The following is an 18560-nucleotide window of genomic DNA, read 5'->3' on the forward strand; positions in this document are numbered from 1 at the left end:
TTTAAAAATTATAAGTTTTTAAACATGTCATTTGAATTAATAATATATTGCTTTTGTATATTTCTATGAAACTTATATTTTTTTTAAAAAAATTGACATAGTTTTGAAACTGTCAAATATTTTTAAAAAATTACATGTTTTTAAACATGCCATTGAATTAATAATATATTGCTTTTGTATATTTCTATGATTTAGAACAGAGGTAACAACACAAATGACCAAAAAAAATATCAAAATGAGGGTTAAAATAGTCCTTTAACATGTCATTTAACACCGTTAGTCCTTCCATCAAAATGAGGGGCAACTGATTTGTTCAATTAAAAAAATAAGGGCAAAAGCAAAAACCCTAAAAAGGAAGGGCAACATCAGTATTAGAACCTGAAAGAGAGGCAGAAACGAAATAGCCCCATGAATAAAAGGCCAAAATGTATTTTAGAATTGAGGGAGTGGTTTAATACCCAGTGGCACCATTATATTTAGGCTTCAGATAACAGTATAGCAGCTGGAAACGAAACTGGATAGTGCCTCAATTCTGTTTAGACTTCATATACCGAACTGCTGAAAACAAAACTGGATAGTAGAATGACATAATTTTACCATCTAGGGATCAGGGTTTATGTAAGTGTCCAGAATCAGAGCTTATACCCGACAGGACCCTTCACGAGTTAGCATAATCAACACTTCTTAAAATCAATTACATCAGTCTTTGGTTTCAGCTCCAAATTTGGAGCTGTTTATAGCTGGGTGAACCTAGATTCTCGTTGAGCTTCACAAAACACGATTACTACAAGAGATGACGAGAACAGCAAATCCTAAAACAAGATTCTTGAATATTGCCCCTTAATAGTGCAGGAATGGTACAGAACAGAAGTTCAGTCGATCAATGGGGGCAAGTACCTCTGAACCTGTTCTACTCGTGGTCTTTCAGGATACGCTCGCCGGAGGCCGTGCCACCGCTGGCGGCAGTGGCGGCGGCTGCTGCTGCTTCATCTTCCTCCTGGATGATCTTCTGCATATCATGGACGCACGTCCGAACGACATTGGTAATCATAACTGCGGACGAAAATCATCAAATCAGAGGGCGGCGGAGGCGGCTGCCGAGGCAGCAACGGAGGCGGTGGCCAAGGCAGGGACGGAGCGGCGTAGTCCATGGCTGAGGCGGTGGTGGAGGCGGAGGCGGCGATGGAGGCAGATCTGAGGCGGCTGCTGAGCGGTGGAGGCAGCGACGAAGGCGGATCTGAGGCGGAGGCGGCGACATAGGCGGAGACGGCTGTCGAGCGACGGAGGCGGCGGCCGAGAGGCGGTGATGGAGGCGGGACACTGGGAGGAGGCGGCTGGGGGAGAATAGGTGGGAGGAGGCGGATCTTAGTCGTTCCTTCGATACGGCTGATTCTGTCGACGGATTTGTCCCATGAGTCACGAGAGCTTGTAACACTAGTAGCTAGTTAATTGGGCATTGATGTGTAGAGATATGGATGTATCCTGTTCCTCCCTTCCAAATAACAACTCATCCATGCATGTAGACGGAGGAGGCATGGAGCTCAGCAAGAAGGCCGGCCAGGCTAGTTGTATATATAGACATGAACCACCACCCAGTTTTTGCATCCATCCATCTGTATAGAGCGAGCTCACTCGATCGGCCTAGTTAGCTAGATCATCGATCATGGTTGCGCCGGTGCGGAGGAGGCCGAGCCTAGGGCGGCAAAAGATCGAGATCCGCCGCATGGAGAGTGAGGAGGCACGACAGGTTTGCTTCTCCAAGCGCCGTGCCGGCTTCTTCAAGAAGGCCAGAGAGCTATCCATCCTGTGCGGCGCCGACGTGGCGGCCGCCGTCTTCTCCCCCGCCGGCAAGGCCTACTCCTTCAGTCACCCGTCCGTCGAGTGCCTCCTCGAGCGCTTCCTGGACTCGTCGTCGCCGCCGACGCAGCAGCAGGGCAATGCGCCTGATTTGTTGACAGCATGCATCAACCCAGTACAATGATAAATCACCCTTATACGACAAGGATTCAACAAAAACTCCATCTGTGTCAGGAATATTTGGGGAGGGTAGTGGCCAGGGGCTTAAGGCTAAGAAGATGAAGCACAGTGATGAGCAAGAGGTCGCTGAGATGAACGTTATCCCAAAAAGAAAAAAGATCAAGCAGTCACGTTGTTGTTCAAACACCAGTTGTGCCACAACGCCAAAACACTAAAACTGCAGACTGGTTATGGGATCATGCCTTATAAGCTGACCATAAAAATGAAAGGTATGTTTTGAAGACTTATTTTGTTTCTTTATGTAAGCATGTCACTCTGTACTTTCTATAGTAACTAAAATCATTTCTAAATTGGAAAAAATGACAGCTTCGAGTTGATAACGTTGAACACACTGGTGACCGTAAAGGAATAATATACCTTCTTGAGTGGTGGCTCCGTCAGCCCCGAGGTGCTCAAAGAAACAATAACCTCTACAGTTGCCTTAGATGAGAAAGAAAAGAATAGATTCAGGGTGATTGTTGGTCCTATGGACATGGTAAGTTTTCTACTGTGTAGCATAATGATTTTGCTCTGCTTTGCAGTCATATAGTTGTTTTACCATGAGTGCAGTCCACCTTGGACAACGACACTGGCAGCAAGGCCTTCAAGGATGCAGTGATGACCCAAATGGTGGTGCCCAGCATTCCGCAAGAGTGTACGCTGGTAAAATTAGTGATTCATTTTGAATCCCCATGTACTTTTGTATCACTTTTTGTGACATTTGCAGATTAATTCAAATTCCCATGTGATATTTTATCTTACTGCAAAAATGTGCATTTGCAGGTATACCTCCCTGTCAAAAAAGGTAGTGACTGGTCCGTCTATTGCATTAACAAAGTCTGTCAAAGGATAGACTACCTTATCTACAGCTCAAATGAGGAACCAATGGATGCTGCCAGTTTGTGTGAACCCTTCTTGGAGGAAGTAAACTTCAGTAATAGAAGAATCTTTAGCTTTATGGGATGGCCACATGACTCAGGTTCCTTTCGAGCAGGAAATCTCTTCAAATGATACTAGCTTATTAGCCATGAATTTTATGGAGAAGTACAATGGAAAACTGTTCAATCTGGGAGATAAGGACACAAAAGTTAGTGTATCACCCTTTTTTTTAACCTGCTGATCAATGAATTATTGCTACTGATCAATGGATTATTGTCCATAATCTCTTTGTTATTTTATTTACAGACCTGGTCAGAAAACTACAGGAAATCTGTTCTCGCGCGACTCTTCGATCAGCGTGCAAACGCCCCCGTGAGAAAGATGAAAAAGATGAAATCTGTTATCACAGGAAACTGACATTTCTAGTGACTGATGTGTATAAGTTAGCCATAATGTGCTTGGCGAACTCAAGCCTGCCTTGGTTGCAGAATATGTTTCAAGAGATGGTTCTGTTGATGGCATAATTTGACTATTATTTAGTTTATTTGTTTGGCCAAATTAATTATTAATTTATAATCAGGATGATTGGCTGACGTATTGCATAATGGTTGCTCCTTAATTATTTTTGCATACATATATCGCCAAATCAATATCATGTACCCATGTTCCCATACGTATATCAGCTAATGGTATGCTATTCCTACTTTTTCATTTTGATCTAATATCTCGTATCTATAAGTAGGGGGGCGTGGCCAAGAAGCAGCCAGGCAGCCAGCTGACTGCCCCCTTCAACCCGACCTTTATTCACGCTCAGGATCACAAAACGGTGCCAAAGTTCCGAAATCGGTGCCCATGACCCAAAACGGTGCCTACTGTCCCAAATCAGTGCTCAGGATCCCAAATCGGTGGGCAAGTTCCCAAATCAGTGCCCGAAAAATTGGTGCCAAGCATCAAGAACGGTGCCGACTGTCCCAAAGCAGTGCTCAGGATCACAAAACGGTGCACAAGTTCCCAAATCTGTGCGCAAAATCGGTGCCCAGGATCCAAAACGGTGCCGACTGTCCCAAATCCGTGCCTAGGATCCCAAATCGGTGCGCCGATACCAAATTAAGACATAAGCATTTAGGAAAACCATGCAGGCTTAACAGTTGGGTGGTTTATACCAAAAAATTTCATTTGTTCCATGCATGAATGCCACCAGTGAATCAGTGATGGCAAACTAAAAGGAAAGAGCTCTGGCTTTTGATAATTAATTAGCTACTGTATAAATTTGATGTTTTCCACACTTATTCTGCTACCTACTTTAGAAAAGAACAGGGAGATAATATAATAAAGGAATTATTCACTAGACATGAATATTGAAATTAAAATGGACATATAATTGTTTAAGATTGAACCCACCTAGTAGCAATCTGAGTAGATATTTGCAGGTTTCTCTCCAAGAACCAAGTTGACAGCAGCTGCACCCATCAGTGGAACAGTAGTGCAAACTACAAATTATACACCCAACGGTTACATCTCAATACACAGTACGTTTCCAGTCTAAAAGTATGCAAACAACCCAACAAGCTTATATAGCAGGAAGATTTCATCTGCACAGACAAAGGAAGAATCTCTACTAGTTCAAGACTATCTTAGAAAGAACTAACGATTCTAATGAACTTGTTTATTACTGCAATAATAATCAACTAACTGCTATTGCCAATATCATTTTCTTTCTGTAATCAATTTTACTTTTCAGTTTGTGCCACCCTGCTATTTCTGTTGTCTAACTGCTAATTATCTTTTTAAGTTTACTCCAATATGCTATCGTTTTTGAAAAAAAAAAGAAAAAATACTAACCTAAGAAAGACCTAGATCCAACCAGTGAGGATGTGTTAGGTTATTCACCAGCTCATAGATAAAGCCCCCTGATATCTTTGTTTGTCTTTCAAATGAAAAAGTTAGGTCCTACGCAGCAATAGATACATCATTTTGTAGGATCCTGACAAATTTAACTATAGCATTCTTTGTAAATCAACTCATAAAATGGTCCACATTCACATGCACTATATTTTAGTATCTCAATTGTTACCCTCATTGATGAGAGGATGGCATTCAAACTTGGGGCAATTTTCTGTTCACTTATCACGAAATGTCATGCCTTCCCGAGGGGAGGTTGGATACATATTTATAGCTGCATTCTAGTCTAAAGGATGCTGTCCTAGAGCATTCTAACAACCTATCCTAGAGGATCCTGACAACCTCTGTCCTAGATGTTGTCCTAGAAAAACTGAAAGCTGAAAAGCAAGGGAAGGACACCACAAGACCAATACCAAACAACCAAGACTTATTCCTTCACTATATTAGTGGATCTTGACAAATTTGCCTATAGCATACTTTGTAAATCAACTGCTAAAATGGTCCAAATTCACATGCACTATATTACTGGATCTTGACAAATTTGACTATAACATACTTTGTAAATCAATTGATTAAATGGTCCAATATTAGTGGATCTCTAACTACCGCCTCTACCAAATAGTTCAATTACTTGTGTAAAAATGGAGGGTTATCAGGAGAAGATGATAACAAAATATGCCACTGTGTGATCCCATTTCGATGTGATAAGCTGAATATTGCATTTGACTGTTGTTGATCATAAATTAGGTACACAAATTAATTGTAAATGGCAGTTCAGATCCACTCAGCAAAATACAACACTTTACAATAGCAAAATGCATATTGTACTGAATGGCAGATAGAAGTATCATACCTTAAATCCCATTGACAAATGAAAGCACTTTTTCTACTGTCAAAGAAGCAACTGCCCTTCAAGTGGCCAAGACTGGTACAATCAAGAGATGCCTGCATGTAAACAGGGTAATCTTAGTAACAACAGAAGAACAGTAAACGTAATCTAATTCCTTTATCAGTAACAGGACAGCTTAGTTAACATTTGGAATATACCAACATCACAAAGATTGCCCAACAAACTGGAAGCAACACAATCAATCTAGTTTCTTTAATAAAATCATTTATTCTGTATTGGTCTATGTAGTACACCATCAATTATGTTGATCATTTCTTTTCTATATTGGCATGTGCAGATAGACATGTTGTAATGCACGGGTATATTGCTAGTATGCGTAACAGCAGTATATGCTATATTGTGATACTTCTGAATTATGTTGGTCAAACACATCTTGTACTTCAAGCTGTGATATATCATCTACAATTTCTAGTAGAGTTGCAGGTCATGCGTATTACATCATGTCAAGTGTATATAATTTCTAATTTCTAAGTCTTTTGCTGCTCACCTATCTAGCTCTACACAATATTTAGGCTCCAGTCCACTTGTAAATAGACGACTGACCCGACCCAGATAGGTTGAGCTTTATGTTCCTACATATATGATTTAACCTCTTTATACAAGAGTTACTGCAAGATACAGGTTGCTCCGTGTACAAAACAGAATGAAAATAAAAGGCATACGGAATACAATGCTCAGCCCATAAACCAAAATAGTACTCCACACTCACAATTTAAACCAGAAAAGGCAAGCACAAAAACTCCCCCTGCCTCCCCGGGTCCCCGGCCCTGGCCTCCTCTACCCCGGTCCTTGGCCAGGCTGTCCGAGTGACCGAGTCCCGGGCCTCCCCTCTCCCCGGCTCAAAAATAGTAATTTGCAAGCTCATGGGAATATTAATTGTGTAATACTAACAAGGCAAAATAGCAGGCAGCACAAAATCAATTATAAACATACAAAAGGTGCCAAAATAGTGATTTCTGATGACCAAGAGACTTTTCTTTTACGGAGCACTTTTATTATACAAACGATGGAGTTTTAATTCTTCTCTAAGCTTAGATGGAAACATATCTTCCAAAATTTTTCCAAGAAACACCTTTCAGCCCATTCAAAAACAAATGAATACATTGTAGGAAAAATAGGAAGCAAAATTTAACGTGCAGCTTGCAGTTACTGCAATACACTGTAGCAAAAATAGGAAGCAAAAGCTTTGAACCTGTATGCGGCCTCCAAGGCTCCAAAGGGTAAAAACTGAAGTTAAGCCTGATATGCAAACCAAAGGTCACACCTGAGACAAAGTTTGAAAATTATTACATCGGAACATAAAACCTTTCTGTTGATCTGCATGCAGCTTGCAGTTACTGGAATACACTGTAGCAAAAATAGGAAGCAAAAGCTTTCAACCTGTATGCAGCCTCCAAGGCTCCGAAGGGCAAAAACTGAAGTTAAGCCTGATATGCAAACCAAAGGTCAAACCTGAGACAGTTCGAAAATTATTACATCAGAACATAAAACCTTGCTGTTGATCTGAATGCAAGGTTGCAGTTTAATGATGTTGCAATAATAAATAATAAGGCAAATTTTTTTGTTCATTGCAGAAACTGTGCTCAAGCCAATACAAGTGTATAACACACTAAGAAACTAATGGGAAGAACACTGGTTAGAATAGTTGAGTCTTGCAATTCTTATCAAGATAAAATGAAATAGTATAACACACTAAGAAACTAACAGGAAGATCACACTCGCAAAACACGAGCATATTAAGCTTGTTTAAGAACAAAGACTTCCAAAACCAACCAAGCATCTAAAAGTTAATAGCCTGATGCACATGTATTTGCGAAAAGCAAATAGACTCTTGACCATCGATGACAGTATAATGATCTGTAATACACAAAGTATGAATCTTTAAAAAAAATTCTTATATTGCAGTTGTCATATTTGCTCAACCACAAATACCGAAATACTATATAGGCATCAGTTGGAACATCTAGAGTAGCATCATAATTTGTAGGGTTTCCTATAGCTTATACACGTTAACAGTAGCAATCAATGAAGCAGACACATGTGCTGTTCCTTTGGTGGCTGCCTTGATGGTAAGCACTCACTGAGACCACCTATATGCTCTTGGCAGGATGCAACTGTACAACCGACAAAATCAAAACTTAACAACTAAAATCATTACTTGGCAACTAAAAAGAGGTTGAGCATGCATGTTATATCAGCAGAGGAACCATACGTGCCCAAAAAATCCCATCAAGTTGACTAAAATGTAACTCCCCAACAGAAAGCAGCTGAAAACAACAGGTTAAGGAACAGAAGCACCTTCCACACCCAAAGAAATCAGATGTTGATCATCGATGCAGGCTCCAAGCGATAGCAAACCATCGTAACCCTAATCAACATGCAAATCCCGGAGGAAACCTCCCTAAGCACGAAATCTCAGCTTGCGCTTCAGATCTGATCCCCCTACCTCGAAACCATACGTATACAAGCAGATCAAGCAAACCAGCAGAAGGACCAACCGCAATTGAAGAGATCAAGTAGGGAGAGGAAAGGGGGGATGGGCACCGAGACGGACAGGCGGAGAACAAGCCTGGAGACAGGGAGGAGCACGTCGTAGACAAACGCGTGGTTGATGCACTCGAAGCGGAGGAACCAGGACAGGACGCCGGTGCAAGCACGACCCCGGCGTGGTCGGCGACGTGGAAGAGCTTGCCGTCAGAGCGGAGAGCTCGGAGGCAGCCTTGTTCGCGGCGTGTCTCGGAGAGGCGGAGGCGTCGCGGTGGACATGCATGGGCGGCGTGGTGGAGGGCGGCGGCGTTGGACGTGCATAGGCGGAGGGGCAGCAACGTTGGTTGTAAAGAGGCGGAAGCGGTGCGGTGGAGAGGTGGCGGCGCTGTAGAGGTGGTAGGGTGAGCGGTAGCGCCGATAATCTCAACCGTAGATTCGTAGATTGACCGAGATGAGCCGTTGGATTTGAGGATGTAGAAGTGAGGAGTGAGGACCTCAGTTGGTGCACTATAGGGTAGATAGATAATGGCTTCATCGAGTTCCACTAGTCAGTTTCATTTAATTCCACATAAGATTAAGTGATCATGCATAGCCTAAGATTAGATTAGGTATTATTTCAGAATTATTTCCTACATTGTGGTATCCTAAGAACATTGTGGTATCAGAGCCTTCTTAGGGCTTTGGATGTTTCCATCACAAGCCGTATTATAGATTAATCTGGCCTCAGCTTGTGTTCAAATTTTAGGGTTTATGTTTCTGTTTGTTAGGATAAGACTCAAAATTACGTTCAAGCTAGGCAAGTTAGTTTGACTCATGGTTTCATCCGAATTTGAGAGAAGGGGTTCAGAGATTAAGGACTTAAGAAACCCTAATGTTATACAGATTAAATTGACTTAAGAAACCCCAATGTTATACATACATTTCCTTCCAAGTCAATATTTGGATGGTATACCTAAATGCAAGTTACAATGCATAGAAATTAGTTAAGAGGCAGAAACACACAATTCACCAGGAAGAAAATATAGCATAGATAGTTATATCTTATACCTTTGTATTGCACTTGACCTTTGGAGGCTCATGAGGATAAGGGGAATAGGGATACTTGAAAAGTAAAGACAAAAGTGCCACCTCTAAAAAGAAAAAAGAACTCAGTATTGATAGAACAGTAGTAGGACTACGGTATGTAGTATTGACATTTCTCACACACAAAAAAAAAACACAAATGCATTATCAGTGCGAGCCTAGACAAGGATAGTCAGCCATCTATGTGGGATGAATCAGCAAGGCTGGAAGGTGCTACCAGCCTAGGTGGCTGGCTTTTTAAAGGCTTACACAAGTCGATTGTAAGATGTGATTAAGCTTATGTCAAAGCAAAAGTATCCACAAGAAGTGGTGGCATGCCTATCACCTAGCCAACAGACAGTAGGAAAATGGATATCCATTCTAGCTTATGGTTATGTTAACCTCCTTTTGCCATAAACAGTTCTGAAAAAACTGTCAATGTTTTTTTAACATGACATATAATCTTTCAAAACTACAATAGTAATGAACATAAACCTGTTTGGTAGTGCAGAAAACATAAAAAACACAAAGTAAACATTAATCATTCTACTTACAGGTGATATCCTTCATCAGGTCGGACGAAGATCTCAAAATTCATCAGATCATCCTTGCCGTTGGGAAAAGAAATTGATGTGCTCTTGGGTAGGTTTAGCTCACTAATATCTGCACAGTATCATATAGAAGTCATAAATAATTTATGGCATGATAAAGTTGTAATAAGGAGAAATTTATGATAATCAAAATACAAGACTGGATTATCAAAATCTAAATTTATTTACATCAAAAACCCAATCCATGTCGATCATGTGGATAAATGGTACAAGCTTGATGGTACAAAAATAAAGAAAGAAGAGAACTTCATAAGTCCAATTTGGCCCAACTAGTTGCATACAAAAACAGCAACCCCTGTAATTTTCTTGCACAGATCCCTACAAATCACTACTCAAGTAAATAGTGTTGACAGATATTGCACATGCACAGATGAACTTGTGACTTAGTCTGTCCAGTTCTTGGCCTCAAGAAAAGCCTTTCAAAGCACTCCAAGTCAGATGGTCCATCAATTCATGGTTTGGTCACAGTGCATGGCTGGAAGAATTGCTTTCACATATTCTTTAGCAACTGGACAGCATGGCACAGACAGTGCAGGCCATGGAATATATTACTAAAATGAGATACCATACACCTAGCCTAAGTGCCACAAGTTAATACTACATCGGAATAGCTGTCAACCTGCCACCATAACTTTGCAAGATGTCCTCTAAATCAGGACAGAGAACAAATAACAAGAGAAACAGAGGAAAGAGAAGAGAAGTGAGCTACTTTCCACATCTGGCATGTGTTCTGGGGTGCTGTTAAATCCTCCCTTGGCAACAGTGGCAGGACTGCCCCACATGAAACATACTACTTCCTTCGTCCAAAATGTAGCTATTCGTGCTCAACTTGAAAATGTAGCTAAACATACTACAAATACATTTGGGATGGAGGGAGTACTGATCATGCTCAACTTGAAAATAAAGAGATCGCTAACAACTTGGTTAAAATTTTCAAATAAGAAGCAGCGTATTTGTGGTGTGAAAGGAACATTTTCATTTCCCAAAACAGTTACATGAGCTCTGAGACTTGGTTAAATTTTTAAAAGTTGAGTATTTGTATCTCTAGCTCACCAAATTTTGAAATAAAATTCAAAAAGGGTAAATCCTTTGGTTACAGAAATAAATTCATTTTGCAAATATTTATGTCAGATACATAACAATAACAATGTGTAGATTAGTATTAAAAGTATGTTCATAACATTGTAATTTATCATGCTTTGCAAATTCATTACAAAACAAATTAGATATAAAAATTGCACTGTGAAGACTCTGTATATCTACAGACAACATGTTTTTATGACCAGAAAAAGAAGTACTGACAGTCATTTATAATTCAATGCACCTTTGTGAAGACGGAGTTCTCCAGCTGATTGCTTTTTTACATGAGCGTTTCCAGCAGAAAAGAAAAAGGGAAAAGAACTAAATCAGAGAAAAACACCATCAACTGATAGAACAACAAAAGAAAAATATAACTAATTGCACTGCTGCATCTGTGATGTCTACCTTATTTTAGTTGAACAGTTAGAACTTAAAGTGCAAAAAATGGAACTGCCAGAAAGGATTTCGACATTGGAGACAGGAAAACTAATAGGAAGGTCCAAAATTTCAAAAAACAATATGCACTAACCAGTAACAAAGTAGCTTGGCTAAACTTAGGAGGTGTTTCATTCGGGGGGTTTTTGGATGTAACCTGCCGCATGCTTCTTGTTAGTTTCAGCTGTGTTGGAATGTAAGCACATTGGAAACAGATACAACACATAATGATGGTGTTCTCCATTTTGTCATGTGCGGTAGACCTGGTAATATTTTTGTATTACTTAGGAGTGAATGTACACATTTTGGTGTTTGCAGCCGCATAATTTCCTGTGTGCAGAACCATCATCTTATTGTTTCTTTCCTTAAAATGTTTTTACATTTTCAGATGGACAATCTTGTAAACTCCCAAGGGACGAATAAAAAAGAACACAATACACATGCATTTACATAATACTTGCATATTAGACCATATGCAAGGACTAGCAAATATGAGAGATTGGATGGTACTCGGATGTAAGAACCGACAGTTATATGCTTATTATGTGGGACACGGCAAAAACAATAACCAGGGGCAGATCTAAGGTGGGACATGGGGGTTCCCCCAAACCTAAACCTTTTGCGAACAAAAAATAACCTGTTATTAGTCTCCCTTAAGGTTATTATTGAGACAAATTAAGCCAGATCCAGAAGAGAACCCATCTAGGGTTTGTGATGCAAATTCCACGAGAGAATGAAAAGAGAGAAAGAGGATGTAGCTGCGCAACGGATGGATGGATGAATGGATGGGTGCTCACCGTTGAGTATGCAGGACGACGGCCCCCCTGCACGCGGGAGATCGGCGCAGGCGGAGGCGGCGGGCGAAGTCAGGAGGAGACAAGACGAGGAAACGGGACAGTAGGAGAAATCTGCTACCGGACCCGCCGCCGCACCCGGCCCTGCCGTCGCGCCGGTCACAGACAGCCGCCACGCCGCCGGCCTCAGCTTCTGCCACCGCGAGACCTTGGCTCCGGCACCCAGGCCTCGGCTCGACCTCGCCGGCGCCATCAGCCGCTGGTCCGGCCCGGGCTGCGCCGCCGCTGCCATCTCTTGGCGTCGCCGGCTTCCAGCCGCCCTCACGGACGCACGCCCCGCCGCCCGCAGCCGAGGTCGGGTCGCGCCGGCACGCATGGCTGCGGCCTCAGTTCCGCCGCCGAGCCTGGCTTGGGCTCGACCTCGCCGGCACCGCCTTTCACGCCTGTAAAATCGGGAGGAAGGGGAGAGAATGAGCTAGGGCTTTGATCGGCTCATGTTTTATTCCGGCAAAATTAATCCAAGCTGTCGATCATGATCCGACGGCGTTCACGCTAATGGGCCCAGGATGTTATAGGCCTCGGATCCAGCGTCTACTAATGGGCGGGCTGCACTCAATGCTGTTGCTGGGCCGCGCGCGCCTCCGCGCGCTATAATGGGCAAGCTGTGTTCATCTGGCCAGCCCAAATTACTGTTTTTCAGTTTACCTAATGCATTTTAATGAGTTTAAAGTCATTTATGTGGATGAGTTTTTTGATTATTTGACACACTTTTCGGTGGGCTTCACCGATTTGACATCCTTTCCGTGGGCTTCGTCGAATTAACATTTACCTCGTTGACACTTCGACATTCTGACCTTATTAACATTTTCACTCCTTTTTCTTTTATTTTTCTCATTCTATATATAAAATATGACTGATTTGCCCTTAGCATATTCCACTGTATCCCTTTCCATGTTTTGATTGAACCAGGTCTCAACAGTACGACATTGCAGCGGTCATCGCTGCATGATCGATCTGCTCTGGATCGGTGGCCAACACAGGTAAGTAATCACCCATGGATCCATTTTTCTATCTCGTTTTGCAATCATTCAAAAATTTCTCATGTTTGCTTAATGGATTTGAAGCCTGAATTGATCCTTGCGATGAGGAAGCAGTGAGAATTTGGGGAGCAAATCAATGAGGCAATAGTTCCCGACGGCATGGAACCTGACCCAAAAGTCATCTCTAGCTGGTACTTATCTCAATCTTAAATTGTGTTTAACGTTGTGAGACAAATAGGGTGTTATGGTAACACTAACCCTAAATTTAATTTGTTCTTTCATATTTCCTTGATTTGTTCATTCATATATCCTAACTTTTTCTGTAGGCTTGATCCAACACTCATGTTTAGTGGAATGACGAGCAATATAATTTGTGCTGAAATGCCACTTGAGCATGGTTCTGTTGTGAAACCTACAACTTCTGCTCCAGAAATTGATTGGGATAACTTACAAATTTTGGAGACACAAGATGAGGAAGGGAGGATAGAATTCATGAGTGAGGATCAATTGTATGTGGTTTTGGGCTTGAGAGATGAAGATGAAAGGGCAAAAAAAGATGAACAAGAGGCTACAAAAATAACAAAGGCACGCGCAGCACAACCAAGTGGTGCAACGAATGTGGATGATGATCTGGAAGGGGTTGCTATTCAGTTAGTGATGCCGCGCTAGATGAGCTCATGATATGCTATGATAAGGAAACCCCTAAGATGGATGTTGAAACATTATATCCATCAATGGAAATATTTAGATTGGCTGTTAGGCAATTTGCCATTAATAAAGAATTTGAATTAGGTACTGAGAAGTTTGTTTAGAGGGTTTTGCAAAGGTGAAGATTGCCCATGGAGGATTGTTGCACATAGGCAAGATGATATGAGAACTATAAAGGTGAACTAAGTACCATAAATATTCTAATGTGTTTATCTTGTGAACTAACTTACACTTGTATACATTTCCCCAAACTTACTTACTAGCATCATTTTTATTTATGCAGGTTACACTTTTAGTTGATAAGCATGAGTACAATTCGTCTAGCAGAGTGAAAACTATCACACCAAATCAGGCATGGGTTGCTGATAAGGCTGTGAATATTCTTAGAGACAACAACACTATGGGTGCTAAATAGTTACAGACTAAGTTACAAGATGATTACAAAGTAACAATTGGATATGACACTGTTTGGAAAGGTAGAGAGAGAGCACTGAAAGAGTTGTATGGTGGTTGGGAGGAGAGCTTTGAAATGCTGTACAGATGGAAAGCAGAAGTTTTGAAGGTGTCACCGAGAAGCGTCGTGGAGATAGATGTAGAAGAACGTGATGGCAAGGTGCATTTTCTTCGTTTTTTTGTGCACTTCAGCCATGCATCGAAGGATTTTTGGAGGGATGCAGGTCATATCTTAGTATAGATTCAACTGCACTTAATGGAAGATGGAATGGTCATTAAGCTACAGCTACTGTAGTTGATGGCCACAATTGGATGTATCCACTTGCTTTTGGATTTATAAATTCTGAAACCGAAGACAATTGGACTTGGTTTATGACTCAGCTTAGGAAGGCCATAAGAGAGCCTAAACCCCTTGCAGTATGTACAGATGCCTGTAAAGGATTGGAGAAATCAGTGAGGAATGTGTTTAACGGAGCTGAACAGAGAGAGTGCTTTTTTCATCTTATGCAAAACTTCATTAAAAGGTTTCATGGTTTTGGGAAGATGTATCCTGCAGCACGAACATATAGGACAGAAGTGTTCAAGGAACACATGACAACAATTTTTAAAGATGCACCTGAAGTGTGGAATTGGCTGAGGGATTACCACAATCTAAAATGGATGAGGTGCTCATTCAATCCAGCCATCAAGTGTGACTATATTACTAATAATGTAGCAGAAGTTTTTAACAATTGGATTAAAGACATAAAGGATCTGCCTGTTGTTGATCTAGCTGATAAGCTGAGAGAGATGATCATGGTTCTATGGAGGAGGAGAAGAAGAATTGGGGAAAGGCTACAAGGGAGGATCTTACCAGCTGTGAAACTACAACTAAAGGCAGCTACAAGAGGGTTAGGACACTTGAAAGTGGTGCCGGCGGGTGATTGGAGTACAGAAGTTTGGGACAACAGCACAGGTCATGCTAGACACAGAGTTGAACTACACCGACACACATGCACTTGTTGTGAGTGGCAGCACACTAGTAAGCCATGCCAACATGCGTTGGCCTTTATAACAACACAAAGAAATGTTGATGTATGTGATTTTGTGGATGAGTGCTACTCAGTTGAAAAATTTAAGGCAGCATATTGTAGATTGATTGAGCCAATGACAGATAAATCACAATGGTCAGAGGTGGAGGTGCCATTTTGTTTGAAGGCACCACTTGGGAAAAGGAACGTTGGTAGACAAAGGAAGAATAGGATAAAAGGATGTCTTGAAGCCGGTGGCAACTCTGGGGAATTGTCTAGGGGCAAGGCTGCGGCTGCAAAGAATGATGGGAAGAAAATGGTCAGAGGTCCAGTAACATGTCCTAACCATGGTCTAAAAGGTCATAGGAAAACCAGCTATAAGTGTCCATTGAATGGAACTAGAAAAAGGTACCTCATTTGTCTTGGTCATGTAATTTGTTTGCTAACTGATAATTGCTTATTTTCTGTATTTATAGGCTGAGGAAGCCAAGAAAGAACACCACCAAAAATTGGCCACATGAAGCTAGCACACCTGAAAGATCAGCTAGAGAAGAAATATTACAAAATAGTCCAGGTATTGTGACCAGGAGGTAAACAAGCATGACCCATTGTATATTTCACCATGTGATAAAAATAATTGACCAATTTGAATTGGCATTTTGATTGTTCACAGTCGGCTCGCGTTCTTGCTGGGAGAAGGTACTTCTTCCCAATCACACATGTCCACTCTACTGGAGATAAGAACTTCTGTTCCAACTGCTCTAAGCAAAAAGTTGACTCCAAAAAGAAAGCTACAAATTGACTGAAGCATCGGTTTTTTTTGGTGCACCAATTGGTTATGGTTGTTAACTTTTTGTGAGATGCACTAGTTGGCCTAGTGCTTCAATCAAACAATGTTATTTTTCTTGTTCATAAAATAAGTATGTGACATGCTATGTTATATATTATGAGATGAAAATTCAATTATATTAATTCAAGTTTTGATCTTCACTCAGTCATGTGCATATTTGTATCTCAAAATCCTGGATTTCATTGACAATATTTCACCCATCAGTACCACACTATCACACAAAAGTACCATCAGGATGCTATCTTAATCCTAGGACATTTTATTGGCATATATTTGTCAAAATTACACCCATTGCATATGACATTTTACATTTTACAAGACTATAACTACCACAACACCAGAGAAAACTAGCTGCATAATAAAGAGGTATTTTTTTCCATGCCTCAATCCCATCGCAATCCCAGCATACTAAAGTCAAAAACTGATTCAGTGATCTATACAAGCATCAATACACAAACTAATGCTAGGCTGACATGCACGGCCAGCTCAAGAAGACATTTTATCGAACATCTTGCGGGCATGGAGGCTGCGTTGCCATACTCGTCCCGAAAGACAGGGACAACGACAAAATGGATCATGCAGACCACCTCGTCAACACTCGACTTAATAACATTGACAGGGAAGATGGGGCCTGGGCAAGATCAACGACGGACAAAAATGGCGTGCATGAGAATGGCGATTATGCGGCCGACGTCAGGCACTTAGCTCCTGGGTCAGCTACGTCTTTCTGTTTGCTGGACCTAGATCACTGAACAAATAGATTGGTCTTGTGGCCAAAGGGCCAAATCAGTCATATTTTATATATAGAATGAGAAAAATAAAAGAAAAAGGAGTGAAAATATTAATAAGGTCAGAATATCAAAGTGCTAACGAGGTAAGTGTTAATTTGACGAAACCCACGAAAAAGATGTCAAATTGGCGAAGCCCACCGAAAATAGTGTCAAATAGTCAAAAAACTCTTATGTGGATGATTAACAGACCATCGTAGGGTTAATTATACATATTTATTATTGTTTTAAAGATAATAATGTTGGTTTTAATTTATATTCTGAGTTAACATATTATGTTTATGTGGATGATTAACAAACCAATATAGGGTTGAATATACACATTTATTACAGTTTACTAATGTCACGTGAATAATGATAGTGCTCAAATAAAGTACATTGAACTACTTAATGGCACAAATTTCCATGCATGGAAAGAACATATGCAAGTTACTCGGGCTTCTCAAATACGACATTGCTTCCCATGATGATGCACCTCCTAATGTTAAGAGGGCACATGAGGAAAGGATAGGAATATGCGAAGAAGAAAATCACATGGGCTTAATGCTCATTAAAAACTCCTGGCATGAGAGTTGGCATTCCTCATGTTGGAATTGCTAAGGATTATTTGGCTAATGTAGAATAGAGTTACTTCTCCAATGCTTATGCAAGTAACCTTGTGATGAACTTGCGCGCATCCCTCTATGATGGTGAAAGTGGTGTGAGAGAACATATAATGTCTATGACCGATATGGCTAAACAACTTAGAATGGACATGGATATTTCTGATGGTTTCCTAGTTCATCTCATCAGATGTTCACTACCTTCTTAACATAATAATATTAAGGTACATTATAATATTCAGCGGGATAAGTGTTTAGGGTTTTAGGGTTTAGGGTTTAGGGTTTAGGGTTTAGGGATTAGGGTTTGGGGTTTAGGGATTAGGGTTTGGGTTTTAGGGTTTAGGGTTTAGGGTTTAGGGATTAGGGTTTGGGGTTTGGGGTTTAGGGTTTAGGGTTTAGGGTTTAGGGTTTAGGGTTTAGGGTTAGGGTTTCGGGTTTAGGGTTTCGGGTTTCGGGTTCGGGTTTTAGGGTTTCGGGTTTCGGGTTTCGGGTTTCGGGTTTCGGGTTTCGGGTTAGGGTTTCGGGTTTCGGGTTTCGGGTTTCAGGGTTTCGGGTTTCGGGTTTCGGGTTTCGGGTTTCGGGTTTCGGGTTTCCGGGTTTCGGGTTTCGGGTTTCGGGTTTCGGGGTTCGGGATTCCGGGTTTCGGGTTTCGGGTTCGGGTTTCGGCGGTTTCGGTTCGGGTTTCGGGTTCGGGGTTTCGGGGTTTCGGGTTTCGGGTTTCGGGTTCTTTCGGGTTTCGGGTTTCGTTTTCGGGTTCGGGTTTCGGGTTTCGGTTTTCGGGTTTCGGGTTTTCGGTTTCGGGTTTCGGGTTTTCGGGTTTCGGGTTTCGGGTTTCGGGTTCGGGTTTTGGTTCGGTTTCGGGTTTCGGGTTCGGGTTCGGGTTCTCGGGTTTTCGGTTTCGGGTTTCGGGTTTCGGGTTTCGGGTTTCGGGTT

The 18560-nt window shown here is 41.4% G+C and overlaps 2 protein-coding genes across 3 annotated transcripts; one reads left to right on the forward strand and one right to left on the reverse strand.

Moving 5' to 3' along the window:
- Positions 1-5684: 5684 nt before the first annotated feature.
- On the reverse strand, positions 5685-12188 carry LOC102707741 (probable NEDD8-conjugating enzyme Ubc12-like). The gene is made up of 7 exons (XM_040524056.1): positions 12180-12188; positions 11477-11566; positions 11192-11222; positions 9811-9919; positions 7088-7134; positions 6900-6971; positions 5685-5742 (listed from the first exon to the last, which is right to left on the reverse strand). Exons 2-7 carry the CDS (start codon positions 11546-11548, stop codon positions 5732-5734), a joined length of 342 nt encoding a protein of 113 aa, XP_040379990.1. The 5' UTR covers positions 11549-11566; positions 12180-12188; the 3' UTR covers positions 5685-5731.
- Positions 12189-14641: 2453 nt separating this feature from the next.
- LOC102708026 lies at positions 14642-16281 on the forward strand. 2 transcript variants are annotated; one of them, XM_015840928.1, is made up of 3 exons: positions 14642-15795; positions 15864-15977; positions 16061-16281. In XM_015840928.1, the coding sequence occupies exons 1-3, from the start codon at positions 14690-14692 to the stop codon at positions 16191-16193; spliced, it is 1353 nt and encodes a 450-aa protein (XP_015696414.1). In that variant the 5' UTR covers positions 14642-14689; the 3' UTR covers positions 16194-16281. The 2 variants fall into 2 exon arrangements, with proteins under 2 accessions (XP_015696414.1, XP_015696419.1); XM_015840933.1 differs by having other exon boundaries at positions 15864-15961.
- Positions 16282-18560: the final 2279 nt, after the last annotated feature.

This window comes from Oryza brachyantha, chromosome 1 (assembly GCF_000231095.2).
Source record: "Oryza brachyantha chromosome 1, ObraRS2, whole genome shotgun sequence".
NCBI lineage: Eukaryota > Viridiplantae > Streptophyta > Magnoliopsida > Poales > Poaceae > Oryza > Oryza brachyantha.